The 19,487-nt window shown below is 32.6% G+C and overlaps 2 protein-coding genes across 5 annotated transcripts in view; both read left to right on the top strand.

Moving 5' to 3' along the window:
* Positions 1-19,487, top strand: part of LOC113395985 (sorting nexin-27) — a 174,791-nt gene that overhangs the window by 8,294 nt on the left and 147,010 nt on the right. For 2 of the 3 annotated variants that reach the window (XM_026633746.2, XM_026633747.2), the window contains exons 6-8: positions 115-278; positions 425-790; positions 964-1,777. In XM_026633746.2, the coding sequence (XP_026489531.1) occupies positions 115-278; positions 425-790; positions 964-1,032 (599 nt within the window). In that variant the 3' untranslated portion in view covers positions 1,033-1,777. Of the gene's footprint in view, positions 1-114; positions 279-424; positions 791-963; positions 1,778-19,487 lie in introns of those variants that run through there. The other variant, XR_010309348.1, reaches the window with a different exon arrangement.
* The window catches only part of LOC113395993 (myogenesis-regulating glycosidase), a 312,246-nt gene that overhangs the window by 257,235 nt on the left and 35,524 nt on the right, over positions 1-19,487 (top strand). The window contains exon 1 of one of the 2 annotated variants that reach the window (XM_026633755.2): positions 12,750-12,843. The exons of the other annotated variant lie outside the window; for it this stretch is intronic. The gene's annotated coding sequence lies outside the window, so the exon portion shown is untranslated. Of the gene's footprint in view, positions 1-12,749; positions 12,844-19,487 lie in introns of those variants that run through there. 2 annotated transcript variants of the gene reach the window in all.

Here is a 19,487-nt window from a genome sequence, read left to right as displayed (position 1 = left end):
AGTGATAGAACATCTGATTAGTAGGTGAAATTTATTGGAGAGATCCCTCCTGCCGATTTAGTGTAAGGATTATCTATGAAAAAGTAAGAATGATAAATATCTTGTATATTTCAGAACGTAAACTTCAACCAAACGAATGCCCCCACTCCCTGTACATCCAGAACTACTCAACAGCGTCCAGCAGCTGTCTGTCGATACGCAAGTGGCTTTTCAACCCCGAGAGGGAGATATCAGTCGTGAAGGAGGACGAAAAAGCTGCGGCTTTCATATTCTGGCAGGTAAAGTTTTCCGATCTAATCATTAGAAATATATTCCTGAATACGTATGTCCCCTCGACTCACACCGGGCTCTAAGATATTATCTGTGCCGGTGGAATGGTAATGGAATATCGACTTTGAGTAAATCCGCCCCGCCCCGCGCGCAGGCCGTGGAGGACGTGAACCGCGGCGTGTGCGTGGCGGGCGCGCGCCTGTACCAGCTGAAGGCGCTGCAGGACGTGCGGCGCGCCGGCGACTACCTGGCGCTGGCGCGCACGCTGCCCGGCTACGGCCACGTGGCCTTCCCGCCCGCGCGCACCGACTGCGGCGCCGCGCCCGCGCTGGCGCTCACGCTGGGCTGGGCCGGCCTGTCGCTCGCCTCCTGGAGCGACGCGGGCGGCGCGGGGCCCGACGTGCGCGTGTGCTGGCGCGACGTGCGCGAGTGGCGCGCCGACGACGCCGCGGCCGCCGCGCGCCTGCTGTACCGCCCGCGCGACCGCCCGCCGCGCGCGCTCGCGCTGCACACGCCCTACGTGAGTGCCCGCCTTATCTCGCCTTACCTCTCCAGCCGCCGTCCAGTTCTACAGCGGCAAAGGCCAAGATGTTAAAAAAAATTTAAAAAGAGGATTTCTTTCTACTTTTTCGTTATTTTCGAAATTACAGCTTATAAAATATAACATTGAACTTTACATCCGTTTCATTCCAGTATCAATTTCTATGCAACTGCATGGACCGAATAGCGGAGGAAGCGAGCTGGGTCGACACCGGCGAATAAAACGTCGAACCGGCCAGAATCTTCTAGAACGTAAGATATCAACGGTATTACGCCAATGAGCACCGCCATTTTGACGAGATTGATTTTACTCATTCAACGTAATGTTGCTGGTATAAAAATAAAAAATATATATACTTATCAAAATGGCGACGTTAATCCTATCTAGTTTACGTATGATATTGATGTGATTTGTTTTTAAGTGATTATTTAAAATTGGTAATAATTTAGACGATTTATTCAGTAAGGGTTGCCATTTCAGAACGGAGATACTGTGATAGGTTTGATTTATCGGGTGGAATTTGGAATGTTCACATTTATATCCCGAGGCTGGATTGGAAATTGATTCTATTCGATTGTTTTGTATACCTTACATTTATAATATAAGGCAATGAATGATGTACCGGCTCTCATGCTACGTTTATTACGTACTTACAAATTTTTATACATAATCAAATATTATTAGTGGAATTTGTAATCTTTTTCATATAAGTTAATGTAATACTTATGTACAGCGTCCTGTGAACTGAATTCGTTTTTTTTTTTTTTTATGATGTGTTTAGGGCGATTTTATAATTTCATTGGGAACAAGGATAATTTTATACGAATTATTTTAAAAACTTACGCACTTGGACAATTCTTGCGTTCAATGGACGATTTTTATCGATAACCGTATTTAGATATATATAAATTTTTAAGTGCACTAATTAATTACACTTATTAGCGAATATTGCATCGCTAATAGTAATATTAACGCGTAATTGAGTGATATTCGACGCGTGAATCTAGTTTAATAAAATATAAATATTTACATTTCAATTTTAAAAAAAAAAAATAATTAAAATAATTTTACATTGCGAGAAACTTAAATTTAATTTTCGATTATTTTAAGTATCATTTTAAAGGCTATTTCGTTCCTCTAAAGCAGAGGTCTTCAAACTAAAGCCATTGGGAATACACTAACAGCGACACGCGATAAGAGGCAGGGGGACCCGGTATTAGCAAAAAACCCTTGCGTCATTAGTTTATAGAATTTTAGTCTGATGAATTACCTCAGATTGTGGGTATGTGAAGGTGAGGGAATCGTTGACGTTGAATTGTCAAGATCAATCGGTGACAAAATTTCCTAAAATTACTTAAGCTGTCAGCAAGAAATATTACAATTTTGTATAAATGTTGGTGAATTTCAGAACAATTGCAAGTTGCAAACACAAAAATTACCAACTATAATACTGGTAATGTACAATGGCGTTATAAAGTTTGGAGATTTCTGATATAATTAAAAAAAAAAATTAACAGCTTGTAAATATCTAATTATCGAATAAGAGATAAAGTCATAGAGGTTTAGGCCTCCTCTCTTTCTGAGGAGATGGACCTCCGGTATAAAACCTACTACTTTTCTCCCCAATACAAAGCCATCTATTTTTAAAATCTCTTCAATAACATAAGTCGTTACTATAAATTTAGTTTCCAAGCCTAAATTTATTACGGAATTAATTTAATGTAGAATGATTCTAACTTATATTAAAACATTTATCGATACTGGATACTAGCTTTTATTAATTATTCTTAAAATAAATAATAATTATCGTTTATTTTCACCTAAACCTGTACACATATTCATTGTTGAAGTTTTATATTATTTTCAATAAAATAATGTACACGTTTTTGTTTAAAATTATATGATATAATTTAAAAAAAAAAAATCTGAAAATTCATTGTAATTAAAGAAATATATTTAAATTAACCACACCTTTTTTCAATTTTTTTAAAACACTCTTTAAAGACTTTAGGTATCAAAAGAAGAAAATTATTTAATCCATCTATTACCAAATTACATTTAGTATACTAATAGTAGTATGTCTTAAATTTGGAACTGGTATAAACTAGTTTGAAATTCAGTTGTGAGACTTGACCCACATACTAAGAAGGAAACAATAAAAGAACATAGAAAATAGTCATCATTAAAATTATCCAGAAATCTTAATGTGATTAAACACATTAAATAATTTCGTATGATGAATGTATATTCAATAAATTAATTGAAGTCTGTAATAAAAATAATCTATCTCTATTTAAATTAAAAGTCGGGTCACTGCGTCCCTGCATATCTCTGTATGTGTGTAAATGCTCTCAGAAGCCATGATGAGGATTTTTATTATGTTTCAAATAAACAGACTGACACATGAAGATTTATCTGCGCTGTAGTCTAAGTTAATGTAATTAATGAGTATCAATTAATAAATAAATATTCTGTTTATATTCTGTCTTCAATGCAGTATGTTAAAGACTTACATAACAAATGTATATTTTGATACATTAATTTGAAATATAATAATTTTTACCTTTTTAACATTAAATATATACATTAAATATTTTATCTCAATTGAAAAATTATATATTATTAATTATTTATCAATTCGTCAAAACAAAAAATATTAGCGCTTATAGTAGAAAAGAATTGGCATTAAAATTTTATCACACCTGTCTGCACCACATATGAACGAATTTGAACTTACACTTGAATAAAAATAAAATACACAATTTATTTCTAATTTTCAAATATTAATTACACGTAAAGTAACGAAAATTATTAATTTTATATTAACTAAAATAATTAAAATTGTATTGTCATACTTTTATCGCTCCAATATTTAGGGTAACACCGAAATATTTTTTTTTTATTAAATTATATTTGTACACTAATAATAGTCCCAATATAGCAACATGAATAGCATTACAAGTTAAAAGAACTGTTGAGCTGCCAATGTCGAAATGGGAGGTGCCCGCTCCATTTTCAATTTTTCTCTTCCACTTGTGTTAATTAAACCAAGGTTAAACTTAACCATGACTTAAGTAATCGTCAATTATTGTAGACACATCGATTTAAAGCTTAATTTTTTTTAGTTCATTCTCGTTAAGGACAATTAAATATTTAAACGTGTAACTTATATTTTTAATTAATTTTTCTATTAATTTATTTAATGCAAATATTTTTATTTTAAATGTATTTATAAAATTTAATTACTGAATGTAATAGGTTTATTTTTTGGGCACAACTTAATGTTTTATTTCTAATATCTTTAATAGCTATCTAATATGAAAATTTTAACATTATGATTTTGTTACGAGATTATTTTGTAAAATTATGGCATTAAGTGCTCTTAGCCATAATATGCCATAATATTATCCAAAAAATAAAGTTGTGCTATTTCTTCTCTTTGTCACAATTAACTGTCGAAACGATTTGCTGTTGCCTTTTGACATATTTTTTAGTAATTAATCTTCGATTGTCGTTTATGATGAAATATTTTCTAAACAGTATTAATTTAAGAATAAATATATAATATAGGTGCCATAATGCATCCTCTATGAATGTATAAATAAGTAACTCTATACACAGTTAAATATACAGCAAGAAATCTATATTATCTTATATGATTCGGTATGTATGTTTAAAGTGATCCAAGTTGTTTTATGGTAGACACTAAATTATTTTAATCTTATGTTCGAATTTTACATCTGCAATATATAGGTAACGACCCTGTTTAAACGCTTTTGTTGGGAAATGAAAGTGTGTGAAAAAAATCATTCGTATAGAAACACTATGGGCATGCGTCTATTTGACAGACATTATTTATTATATATTTATAATCTGTGTATAGATTTACGCTATATAAATATCATTGTTACATTTCACATAGTATATAATCGCATGCTTAATTTAGTAACACAGTATTTATATAAAATCAGTTCAAATATTAATCGTAATGTATGTGATCATTTTGTATTATTATTATATATATTATATATATTTTTTGTTTAATCTGTATATAGATATTTATGTTATAGATTGTTATATATGCTGTTAATATTTGGTATATTTTTTTTTTAGTTATTGACGTGTACTTAGTTTTAGCCGCATTTTATTGTGTTAACTCGGAATTTTAGAATGTTATATTACAATTTGGTGTTGCTATATCATAAATATGATTTTCAATGTTCGATGATTAAGATCGAGTCGTGAAATCGATGACGTCGCCTACTTAAATGTTTGAATATTTTAAAACAAGTGCAATAAATGTTAAATCGCCTGTAAGGACATAGATTTGTTAAATATCACAGCTTTTATTATTAAGATATATATAAACGTTGTTGTAAGGTCACTTAATCGTGTATTTTTATAAATTTTACTTTATACTGTTTCGTGTATCCGAACGTGTAAAATGGCGCGGAACGATATAACCTCTTTGTTTCATTTGACAGCTTAAGGTGCATTTTTATAACTATGATTTAGTTTTATTATTAGATTAATAAATATTTTTACTACTAAATGAACCAAAAGTGTTCATTATATTATTGTTATTATGTAATTGGGTTTCGTTGTTATTTATCGAGGGGTTCTCGACATCTTTCGGAAATAGTACCTTTCTCATCGTCATGTCGCTTCATCGCGTAGTCTACACGGCTGTTTGTGTCGATAATCTTTCGGTAATTAATGTTAATGATATCGCAATATTTAATAATAATAATAAGTAATTATTAAAGCAGCCAGAAAAGAGAAGGCAGAGGGTAGCTTTTTAAATACAGATTATAACATTTCCCCAGACATTTATTATTTAGTTATGTCAAATTTTATAATCTGTGTTTTCAAAAAGAGGTTCTATTGTTACCGTTCCATTGTATTTAACTTAGAAGATGGCTCTAATTTAGTAATATTTATTAGTAAAAGCTTTTTGATATCGATTTAAAGTTCCGAATTAATTCTAAATATCATTAACACATAATTATACACTAATAATGAGAAACTTTTTAATCTATGGAATCATTTTGTAAGGCAACCTTCACAATAAGGTTTTAAATATAGAATTAAGAATTTTTAAATTACTTAAAAAAAAACTTATCTATAATTGAGGTATGTGCAATGGTAATAAGAAGTTTACTTGGGTAGTTTCACGAGTAAACTAAGCATATAGCCGATTCCAATGGCAGGAGTGAAATAAACGATTTTGACCTTGAATTGGCATGACGTCATTGTTGGAATTTAAAATATTTCTTATTTTCACTATAGATTCGTGAAGGATTGGCGGTTTTAATGTCGGTGAAGTAATTATCGAATCTTTGAAAGTATGATTTAAAGTGGATACAATTAGTTGGGTAAAATATTAATAAAGATCTGTTAGTAATAAGTGCTATAAGCAAATTTTATGGAATGTCTAAATTTAACATTTGTTTAGCTTTCCTCCTTCTGTTGGAATGTTATATAGCTATAAAACACTATTTATTACTAGGATTTATATAATGGGTAATCTTGTACCTAAATTATTTACGTGAATGATAAGCACTGCGAAAGCTAATTAGGACCTTATTCTGATAAATGTCTCTGTGCTAATCCCTTTCTTTTTTTTTCAAATAATGTAATTTTATGGTATGAGTTGAATAATATTCTGCCATGAGAAGATTTGTCGTGGTGAGAGTTGAATCTGACTACGATGCTATTGATTAATTTAAAGAAGATAGTTCAATATTGTGAAAGAAGTTTGGTTCAAATTTTAATCATTAAATAATAAAAGACAAAATATTAAGGATGATGCTGTTATACCTTTGCCTTTTAATAAGTATTAAAAAGAAAAGTTTTGGTTTTCTTAATGTGAGGGTGGTCTTACATATCATCGTTTACATTCCAGTTTCACTAGTAGTTACAAATGTTAGATTAATGTTATGATATTGTACGTGGGACGGTTTTACGTGTAAACTATCAGTATGTATAGATTTCACTTAAATAAATTGTATTACATTTATGATGTTTTATTTTGCTGGTAACCCTACCCTTAGTTTGATCTGCATAATAAAAGAATGTTTTTGTTTATGGTCCAAATAACTGCTTTACCGTTATGATTTTGTTACGATCACCTTAAAAATTGCATTTTGTCGTATGTTTAGTTATATTTATAAGAATGCCATTATGTTTTATTCTGTATATAAAATTGTGCGATCCCTTTCTTTCTGTTTTTGTCACAACCAAATCAAAAAGTAAGCCCTTAGCGAAGCAGCCGAATTTCGTTACTTTGTTGTTCAGTTAGTGCTTGCAGAAATATAGTCTCTGTCACCTTCTCCAAGACTAGCAATCTTTGTAGGATATACATTATAACTGCACGAGTGTATGCGACGCACGGCCGCTAGAGCGTACAACATTCCCATTTCATAGTCCACGGGGCGGTACTCACATAGATTAGAGAGAGACCGCAGCTGTACGTGCTTTCCGAAGTATCAGAGCGTACACCGCCTATTTCTTTACGTTTTCGATTAAAGATTTCTTAGCAGAAAAACTTATTGTTGGGTCGAATCCTGGACCTATATCACTTTTTTTACGTGGTAGTATTGTTTGGACTGAGTGATGCCCCACGTGAGCAAACTAGTAACACATACGCACGTGATTAACAAATCGTACTAATTCGTCTCTCACGAATGTTCATGGAGGTCGTCGAATTGTTACAATGCAATCTTAAAGGTTAGCTCTTGAAGTATCTTGGTTGCTCAATAGGCGATAGCAGATCAGATTATATCATTTATTTTTAGGATCCATGTAAAAACTACAAATTTGAATTAAAACTAAAGATTATATTAATGGCGATGCTAACACAAAAAGCTGCTATTGTTGGTGGGCAAATATTTCCATCGCCAAAGTACCCGAAACAATGAAATGCGTGCTCTTTCATTAACCTAAACCTTTTACGTGAAAAACGCACCTTCAGAAAGGGGGGCAAACCTATTTACTAAAATACCGCCTCAGAGGCTTTAAGATCGTGTCAATAATGCATCCGCAGCCCTTCCGCTCTGCTCCTGGTTCGGCGGAGCTCTCCGCAGGAGAGAAAGGTGAATCTAGTCCTGTAGCGGTGGACGCGGTGGTAGCGCCCGACAGTCTGTGTCACCAAACGGGTGCCCCGTAGAGGTAAATCGATTGCTAGACACTGGCATAGAGGTGGCGATCTTCCCTCCTCGATCTCCCGAGATTTAGCAGCAGTCTGTGCATGGCACCCGCTACCTTCTCAATGGATGTTTGAGTCACAAACGAGGACTTTCAAGTCGGTACGGTACGGTATAAGTGAAAAAAACTTATTTTTTTTTACATTTTGCAAGTATTTTATTATTGAAAACTTATCCAATTAGGTACCATAAATGTGAATCGATTAGGGCACGTTCATCTCTTAGGTTTAATAAAAACTGTTGTCAAATAAATACTTTGAAGTGACTTAAGTTAACAGTCGTATTTCGTTAAACTAAAGCAGATATAAGTTAAGTAATGGCCTGCAAATGTCCCACTTCTGGGCTAAGACCTCTTCCTTTGAATAGAAGGTTACAAAGCGGATATACATTTAAAAAACAACCTATGAACGGAATTATTTTCATAATTAATTATTATTTTCCCTCAATTAGAGGAATAATCCTCTAGTTATCTTCTATGTAGTACAAATTCTTCAAACAATATAGGGAACAGCGATATGAACCCCTTACCTCTTGATTTGATATCACGAAGTTCTAGCTGCAGGACCATCCGTCATATCTTCCTAATAAGGTCAACTTATACCTTCCGTTTCATTTAAACGTATTGAGTCTAGTGTTTCTCGAAGTTAAGTAACAAAGTGTAGCTTGTAAGGCTCAGTTTAAACTAACGACTTCCACTCGTTTGCTTAGCGCCTACTTTGTATGCCGATCATGAGGTCCAATGATAAAATTTTGGTTAGCAATAATAAAAGTACTATCAACGAAGTAGTCTGTGGTGTTATACGCTGACTAGCAAGCACAAACAAGAAATACAAAGGGTTCAATTCTTGTCATTTATGTGTGTGCATTTATGAGAATTTGTGATTGTGTGAGCGCCAATAGTTACATTATTTGTGAGCGCATATGGATGTGCGTATGTATATGTATCCAATGTTTATTTTTCTTAATGTTTTTTCTTTAACTTTATCTTTGCTTCAATGAAATAAAAAAGAAAACAATTAATTAATTATTATAATATTAATGTGTAATCGCCCTAATGTAATGCTATCTTGAAACGGAATCTCATGCGCCTATTAAAGCTTCCTCCGCAGACAGCCGCCATTACTGAATTAACCGCTTTACTGGTTTACTAGACTTATGGCCTTATTCATAAAGATTTACCTATTTCAATTAAAATATTTTGTCCTACATACTCATACAGAGTCATATCTAAACAGGAAACTGGATCGTGTGTGGAGTTCCATGCCCATGGAATAATTGGGTTAGATAAGTATAACTCAATTATCCCATGGACAATTATTATATATATCGGAGGAGCAGGATGCCGAATAGTTGGGTTCGGGAATTGATCCGACATTTGGAAGACTATGTGGGCGTGAAATGGAGATATTCATAAAATAAAACGTATTTATTATCGTGTAATCACTGTATCAAAAGATTACAATAATTAATCTCGATTAAGAGCAAATGGGTTTGCAAGCAACCATCGCATTCGAGTCGCTTGTCAAAACATAACGGCTCGCGTTGCCATGACACTTACAACTCCATTCGGGGTGACCCGCTCTTAAAAGTAAATCAGCCAACAAACATTATTGTCAACTACTCGATTCATTAATTATCCAAATCAACAACCAAAGTAACCGCGTCTCGTTATATATATTAAATGATTAGTATTCATAACTACATTCCTGTGGATACAGAGGAGCTGGAAAGAGATTGTGCTGTCCAAAAATGTTATGTTGCAGAAAGTGCCGGTTGGGTGACCCGCTCCGCTAGAAGAAAGCATCTGCGCTATGAGTTCTTTCTCTCCTGACCGACTCCCGAAGAGACGAAATGAGTCTCGTTATTTTTTTACGGAATTATCCGGTGTATTCGACACCGGCGAGTCCTATATACCCCCCTTTTCCCTCACGTCATGTGGAAAACGCAGCGAATTTTTTCCAATGACAAAAATAATATCAGTACTTATACAATTACATACGACGATTATTTTTCGTTAATTAACGAAGAATAAAGTTAACGTATTAATACATTAAAAGTGCTCTCACTTTAATAATTTATTTTATTGATGTATACCAAATGTTAATTACAATACAGACTTTTTGGATTCGCTTGTTGTTGCTTCACGTTAATGTTCCGATCACTCCATCCGCCTTTTGTTTTATAATCAGGTAAGAGCATATATATAATATAAATGCATTAAATATGACTTGCTTTATATTTGAAATGTGACCAGTGGCCACCATGGTCGTATTCGTAAGGAGGATTTCTTTATCGTACATTTAGCAAATATTTAGCAATCGACCTCGAATATGTTTGCCGTAATTCACGTGCTCTCGAAGATAAGAAAATCCTACATTTTCTTATACATATTTGTATTGAATTCATTTTGTAGAACGTTATTTTGCAAGGTAGTTTAATATAAACGATCTAAGAAAAAGGTTACTTATCGACACTTTATGAAATTGATAGAAAAAACTCTAAATCTTCTCAAAAATGATAGAAAGTCTAGGAGTAGTAGGAGATTTATAGGCATTTAGTTTTCTACTTTAGATGAAGGTGAAGCTATGCCACCGCTTTACTTCCATGATGCTACACACATGAGCCAGATTTTCATTCGACAAAATAATGCAGGTTTTCTAATCAAAAATAATGCAAATTAAGCAAATTCAGTTGTTCTTGGCAAGATGTGAACTCAGTCTTCGCTAAAGGTTCACATGTTAACCAATTTTTTTTTATTTTTCTCGCTGGAAAAACACATTACGCGTGTCCCCCACGTGAAGTAGGGGGGTATATAGGACTCGCAGGTGCCCAGGACGACACTAGTGCACCCTAATACACCGGAATAGCCACTAAAAAACCAGCGGTACCCTCTCCGTTCTTTCAGCGGGCGCCACAGGATCGCTTTCGTAAACTACTATGACGCTCACATGTTAACTACTGCCATCTCGGCTCAAGTCGAGTAAGTAATGTATAATAAATGTTTACCTTATAAGGTATAATCTTCTAAACAACGTCAAATACAGTAAAAGCACTAAATAATATATAATATCACATAACTCATAAAAAAAACGAATCGAATCGTATATTTTTAAACATATTTCTGAAATAATATCTTAGTTATTAAATTAGTACTTGAATTAAAATGAAATAAACAATTGTAAGGATAAACGAACAAGGAAAGATTTAACTGAGGTAAAGCTGAAGCAATTGTTTTAATGAATATTGTAGATGTTTCTGTTAAGAAATGTCTGATGTCTTTCGGTTGCAATCTCTTCGGATTATAAGTTAAGGAACAGAGTTTGCGCTCATATATAGTGCTGTGATATAGCACGCAGTAATCGTATTTGGGCAACGTGTCAATTCAGTAAGGAGGACTGCTTCTCTATTTATTGACTAATTTTTTAGTGCAATATATTAAAGTTTTATTTTATTGTTACAAGAACAAAGTCGATCCAGGATTGTCGTATGGGAAGGGCTTGACCCCGCTGAGGGTAGATTTTAGCAAAGCGAAACACCAAAAAGACACCCATATATAATTTTTTTTTAATTTATGAAATAGGTGTGACTCAAACCGCCCATGGACATCTGCAGGTATTGCAGATATCCATGCTTTAGATAGTGTAGTACTTAGTTGCTAAAATTTGAATAATAATTATCAAGTTAATTTTAAGATTTGTCTCGGAAGAACCCAGATACTTTTCGGCTTGAGCCCCTTAGCCCTCTCCTTAAATCCGCCATTGTACGAACAGCTATGAAAACTTGTTAAATATTATTTTGTTGCTGTTCATCATACAATATATTTCTAACTGACATTTTTGTTTCTGATTTATAATATATCATATTACTATAACACGCGGTAATATAGGATGTACTTTAATATGTGTATATTATGAAACTACATCAATTAATTTAATGAATAAATACATATTGGACAACATCACATACATTACTCTGATCCCAATTTAAGTAGCTAAAGCACTTGTGTTATGGAAATCAGAAGTAACGACGGTACCTCAAACACCCAGACCCAACACAACATAGAAAACTAACGAACTTTTTTCTACATCGACTCAGCCGGGAATCGAACCCGGGACCTCGGAGTGGCGTACCCATGAAAACCGGTGTACACACTACTCGACCACCACGGAGGTCGTCCACTCGTTACTTACCATAATATAATAATTATGGTAAGTAACTCAAGATTTCTCCCCGGGTAGTACGTATGAAATGAACATACTGACATCTCTACACAGTATAAAACAAAGTCGCTATGCTTTAATCTTTTAAACTAGGCAACGAACGAGTGATTCATTGGGAATATACATATATATGCATAATACATGCATTTTTTGTTTTTGTTTCTTTTTCAAACTTAAATTTGTATGAAGACGCTTATTGCTCCAGTACGTGCCAACAGTGGTGGCCAGTAAAATATTAATAAACACAAATCGCAACCGTTTTTTTCAGTTTTTGTCCGTTAAAAATAACGTTTTTTCATTTTATTTAATCTTAGTATTTAAAAATCGTTATTTTCAATACAGATATATTTTCAGCTATGGATATGTAAAGTTTTGTTAGCGACATATAGTTTGAATTACATATTAGCTAACGTGATGTAATTGGTGTAAATTCTTAAAGTTCACAGTTTGATGATGTTCAGTGAAAATTATAGATACCACGCAGTCCGACGCGCGCTACCAACTCTTGCGCATCTTTGGATTTTTATTCGAGTGAAGTGGTTTTTTTTTTTTAAATTAAGACTGTTTCTTTAGTTGTCGCTTTCAGTGACGTGTTGGTGAATTTGTGGTTAGTATTTTTGTATTACCTTTGTATATCCTGTGTGTAATTGTGTTTAATAAAAAAATGCGTTGTTTTTTTATCACATTTTTTATATTTCAATATTAATAATTAAATAAAAAACGTTAATATAATGACAGTGTATATATAAAGCGTCTTAACATTTATATAATTTTAATCGTTTGTATATAATATGGAATTTTCGGAAAACGGTGAAGCGAATAAACGCAAATATTCGTATCGTTTGCAAAATATAAAATTTGTTATTATATATATTGTTTTCTAAACAAAACATCATTAATTTTATTGAATAATAAATAAAATATATTTAATTACTAAATAGTTATAAACAAATCACTCAACACGTTTTTATACGATTTGGGATATAACTAATATTCTTCTCTTGTCCCTGTAATTACACTGGCTCACTCACTCAGAACTGAACTCGGCACTACTAGTAGTGCTGACTAGTGTTTGTTTTATTAATAATGTAATGGCCCAACCAATGGTTTTTAGTTTTTAGTTATAGTATTTTTTTTTAATTTAATAGTTGACAAAAAATGTCTCCTCATATATTAGTATAGGTTTTATAGAAAATTTAGATTTTAATTTAAAGAATATAGTCTCATAAAATGTCTGATACGATGCCTCATATTATAATGATAGAAAATCTTTAGTCGTTTATCGTTGATTATCTTCAAAACGCCAATTTGATTTCTATAGATAATTAGTCTGGCGCATTGGCATTCTGACCTTAAGTGGTCACAGCCAATGTGCCACCACACCTTGGGAACTAAGAAGTTATGTTCCCTGTACCTTTTAGATGTTATATTAGCTCACTCAAAATAATAATATAGGGTGCTGTTTAGTGGCAGAATAAATAGTTACTACTCGGACTGGGTAGAGCTTAAACAAGCCTTACTCTGAAATATATTTAAGTCTTAAAACCGAGGATCGTGGTTTTGATTCGAGAAGACATCATTTGCTTTAATTTTTAAAGACCATCATGGGGTATCCTCATGAACGTCCGTCGCACGGGTAGCCATATTCCAAATCCACAACCCTACACTGCCCCGCGAGTCTCGCACTTGACCGGTTCTTTATCCATAAGACACGCAATGACAGTCATAATAATAAGTGATAAATTAATCATCAATCGACTTAGATAACCTTGTTATGTACACGGATGAAATATTTTGTTTATTAAAATATATAATAATTATTTATATTAATAATTTAATTATATTAGAGTTCATTCATTAACCCGTTGCAGTAAAAGATGTTAAATTTAAAAAAAAAATATGGCTGGTGAAATTTTATTCGATTATAGTATCGTTTTCTCTTTCTCTGTCTGTCTCTTTCTGATGTATTGATTCGTAGGCTCTTCATATCCCTCGATTTACTCGATTCGAGGAACCTTTGTATTATTTATTTAGTAAATTTAATTGAATACTAGTAGGTCTCCCGCGAAACTTAGCCAAGTTTTTATTCAAAATATTTTTTAGGAATTTCGAAACCTATGATAGGTTTTGTTTTGATTTAAATTGTAAACTGCAAGTCATTCATCTACATTTGGCGCCGAAATTATGAAACCTATTTTAAATGTTCTTTACTATCAAAGAGTATACTTTAGTTCATTTAGAATTGGAATTTGTCAAAAACAATTTACTTTAATTTTGTTTATGTTTTATATTTTTTTCTTTTACTGTACCGCTTTCAAACCGGCCATTAACTCTTTTCCGAACTCTAAAATTAATTCATTGTTAAATCTTAACAATTTAGTTATTTGCGACCAAGTATCCTCATTAATTTTCTTCACAGCTACGGCTGGAGCTCTTCTAAATGAGACCATAACCGATTTTTTATTTGCAGCTATCGACTTACGCTATTAATATATAAGATAAAGTTGTAACCTTTTTAAAATGTGGATTTTTCTGAGAGTAATAGATTTACTCATATACTTTTATATTATATTATTTTAAGACTAAAGAAAAGTAGCCCAAAAAGTATCGATCTTCTAAAAAGGAGGTTCGGTGCTTTCGTTACGGTTCTTCTAAGGTGGAAAAAAATTTGGTACAATTTCAAGAGACACATTCCGAAGAATAGATGAATTATAAATAAATGAAGCACGTGAAAATCCTATCCCAGTTTTGATATAAATAACCTCATATTTTTTCGTGCTACTTATGAAAGAATGCAGTACCAGGGTCCCAAACTAGGGAACTGAGAATTATATAGATTTGTGTAACAGTTCTATATAATTACAATTATACCCATATTGGCAAAATATTTATGAATAATGACCGTCGTATTAAAATTAAATTTAGTGAAAATTTAGTGGTAGGGCTTTGTGCAAGCCCACTTGGGTAGGTACCATCCACTCATCCTCTATTATACCGCCAAGAAGCCACATTTAATATTGCTGTGTTCTGGTTTGATGGTGTTAAACCTGTACCTAATCTTTATAAATAAATCACAGTAATAATTATTAGATTTATACGTAGACACGGTTACTTTAAGTTAGTATTTATTTCTCAGTAAGTATTTGTCATTAATAAATGATTCTTATGAAAATATACAATAAAACTAAGCTATTTCTGTAAATACACATTTAATTTTAAGTTTTGTTCCTTAGATTAGTACTTTATGTTCAGTTTACTGTATTTAAGGAACGATTCGTTTTGCTTACTAATAGTAGAATTGTCTACGAGGTATTATTTAGAAGCAACTGTAGGCTGGCTACTTACGGACTAAACTGCTACGAAGAACGGGCAGTAGTGTAAATATACGATGGCAGAAAATCATGCAGGTTTCGATGTTTTCCTGCACACCGAATGCAATATGATTTATAAATACTTGAAATAAGAGTGATGCTTGTTCAGATTTCAACCCTTTACTTGATGGAAGGGCTTTGTAGAAGTTAGACGGGGTAGGTACCACCCACTCGTCATATATTTGTATGTAAGTGTAACTACAGGCACAAGGGACAGAACATCTTAGTTCCAAACGTTGGTGACCCGCTGGGTTTCTTTCGCCGGTTCTTCTCAGGTCAGTTTTCTTTTCCGACCAGTGGTAGTTAATTTGACTATGAATAAGTAAGTGTAATGCTTCTATATTAAATAAAGTAATTTGAGTTTGAGTTTGGGTGTATTGGTGATATAAGGTATGGAGAATATTTCTTACAACCCCAATATCTATAGGCGTGGCGCATTAGGCCATCCTCCTGCCTCTTTCATAAAACTAAACTAGTCAGTTAAGATCCATGTATATCTGCCGGATTATTTCTGCTATTATTTAATTTAATTTAAAAATATTTCAAAATGATTTTCACTCGAATAACTGAACAAATTATTTATAATCGTCATGTTGAAATGAAATCACGAAGATGTATGTGATTGCCTGTGCATTGTACGATACGAGGTCTCTATTAACATGTGAATACGACGGTTTCCAGATCGTGATCTGTTTATGATTATAATAATGTATGAGTATTGAGTACACGCAAATTCGTTATATATATTTGTGAAATGATTTAAGCATAAATCAAATTTATTCTATATTCAAATAGGCTCATACACTTTTGAATCTTGATACACTGTTGAATTAAATGTAAAGCTGCCACCGGTTCGGAAAGTAGATTCTATCTACAAGAACCGGTAAGAAACTCCCTAGTTACTCTGTTCCACTATTTCAATTACAGGCTAAAGTTAAATTAAATATATATATATATCCTACTTAGAAATCAACAAAGAGTATTTGTTGTCTATCTTTTAGTCCACGCTTTTTTATTTTTAATATAATCCTGTATAGAGTAATATGCCTTATTTATCGTTGTTTTGACACTTTACTGATATTATTTTATAACCTCTGTTATTTAATATTATAGACGTCCCTAGATATCATAAATAAAACTGGTAACATTAAAGTTACGCTAATTGTTGCATTACTTTTAAACTAAGTCTGTTACTATGGCGAGTGATGTGTTCTCCTGATATTGATGGTACATACATATTATTTAGTTTAAGGAAATGTAAGAGTTTGAAAAAGCTTAACTCAGAAATGAAACGATGCCTTTTAGATTTTTTGTGTATAATTTTATAATAATTATAGTAAAAGTATTACACGACACCCAATGAAATTATATATCTATCAAATCAATTTTCCCGCCATGACGAGTATCTGTCAATGTTTATGTTGCCAGATTAAAAAGACAATATTATAACGATTATTGTACAAAGTGACAGATACTCGTCTATAATATATAGATTATAATTATACGTATAGTATTTAATATTAAGTATTACATTCTAATAGAGTCTTAGACTATCTGTTAGTTATGTTTCATGTCACGTACGTCTGATGGAGATTGCTTTTGGTGTATGTATTAAATATATTAATGCATGGAATAATTATTAAGTAAATTGAGGCTCTTTCCTCGTATCAATTTCTAGGAAAATCCATTATTTATATGAAACATATATTCACGCGCCTTGGGGGGTAAGACCAGCTCGTATGCTGTGACGTCAAAAGCGGCTGTCTTATGCTGTCATAAGTCAACTCAATTTCCTCTTTCGACTCCCTTGTGTGTGCAAGGCATGCGTACTATACACTTCGACGCTATATTGTAATATAATAATGGGAAAAATATATTTATATTGCTAATCGTCCCATAATATGACGAATAAAAATAAATGAATCGTAGAATTAAAACAATAGCTACCTTTTTTTCATTTTGATAAATTCTAAATGAATTTATCATGAATTTATTCATCCTGTTAATAATGTATAATTGACAGCTTTTTTATTGGGTACTTGGCAGTGGGTAAGAGCACACATCCTTAAATGGATTCAAAAACAATATCAAGTAGATGCCTATAAATATCTGACGCGACTGGATAATTTAGACACAACGCAAATTTATTTTAGATGCTCACAGGGTAGTCTAACTTTGCAAACTCTCTACTCTTTACTGCTAAAAATTTTCCTAATAAACAAAATACAATAATTATTTTATGTCATCACCTACGATTTAAACTATATGAACGAATCAATTTACTGATGAAAAAGAGAGTGCCGAAATTTCTTGTCGGTTCTTCTCTGTAGAATCTACATTCCAAACCAGTGATAGCTTAATATTAACCCTGTAAACTGACGATATAAAAGTCCATATAAGGCTACTTGAATAAAGAATATTTAGATTTTGTTTTCGCAATGAAACCAGAGGAATGCTGTTGAAATTTGAAATTAAAAATTGTACTCATTAATGTTTTAATAATCATAAATTAAATATCATTTTGCGTAGACTATGTGTTCGTGATCTAATTATATAGTGACGTAATACATTACGTCAGTGATATATTTTAAGCTTCAGTGAATATTTTACACGAAACAAAAGAACTTTTATAACATCAAAAATTACGACGTGACGTGAATTAAATGTGCCGACAAATATGGCACTCGATATTTAATGGTCACCATCGTTTATAATTACTCTTGTCATTTGCGCCAATGTTTTTAGGTGATGGTGACCACTTACCATCAGGTCGTCCATTCGCTCGTCCGTCTATTTTAGATGAATCGTTTATCTAAGATTGTCACTTAAAACCAAATGAAACGTTTCAAGTAACAACATCAAAACTACTGAGAATTTTTGGAACGAAAAACCTATTTAGTTTAATGCAAACTAAATTGGTTTTTTCTTTACAAAAAGCTTGACCAAAGGGGGCAGGAGATGGTTAACTTTGTATTGTAGAACTTTGTCTTATAAAGCAGCCATTGGCCTTACAAGTTATTTCAATACTTAAACTAGAAAAAAAAATCACAATGTAAATCACAAGAGTGTTTTTCAATAGTATAATATACTTAACTGGACGGACGGTAATGGTGTTATTAGTTTAATCACAACACATTACATCCATTACGTTTGAAATTGCTATAATATGACAGACGTTAAGTCTAAGATAATACATACTAGAAAAACCTTAGAACGTATTTTTAACAAACCAATTCGTTCAAGGATTTCTTTCACGAGTAAATGGAACGCTGTTCGATGTTCTTATCATTATAAATATATATATCTTACACACATAAACATATTAATCATACATTTCGATATATTATACCTGTATAATGTAATGTGCATGAGGCTGTGTGTGTGTGTGAGGGAGATTTTAAGTCCCCCTTGTCTGTACCCCTGAAAACATGTATAAAAATTTAATGATGATGGTTATAATTAAGAATAGAATAGATAGAATAGTTAAGAAGTAAAAGCGTAACAAATATTTAACGAACCAACTCATTTTCGCATTTATAACAAACCGATCTATAGACTTTTATTATAAAAAAAAAATTAATGACCCTTATGTGTCCCTCTTCTAGGATTGTGTCTGATTGAGCCGGGTTGAACACCAGCGTTTGTCAACTGGACTGTCTGAACTTGTAAGATCCCTCAGTTTCCGGATTCATCTTCCGACTTGCATGAATAAAATTATAAGTTAATCTGTCTAGAAAATTTATGTCTCTAGTGCTTGTTTTTTACTTGTTTTTATACTTTTAATTGCACTATCTTATTCACCCTTCAAACTGGAATACAAGAATACTAAGTATTGCTACTTCGTAGTAGAAAAGGGTGGTGGGTAACCTATCCAGATTGG

Source organism: Vanessa tameamea, chromosome 14 (assembly GCF_037043105.1).
Source record: "Vanessa tameamea isolate UH-Manoa-2023 chromosome 14, ilVanTame1 primary haplotype, whole genome shotgun sequence".
Lineage (NCBI taxonomy): Eukaryota > Metazoa > Arthropoda > Insecta > Lepidoptera > Nymphalidae > Vanessa > Vanessa tameamea.
Note: the sequence above shows the minus strand (reverse complement) of the source record. Positions and strands in the feature narration are given on the sequence as shown.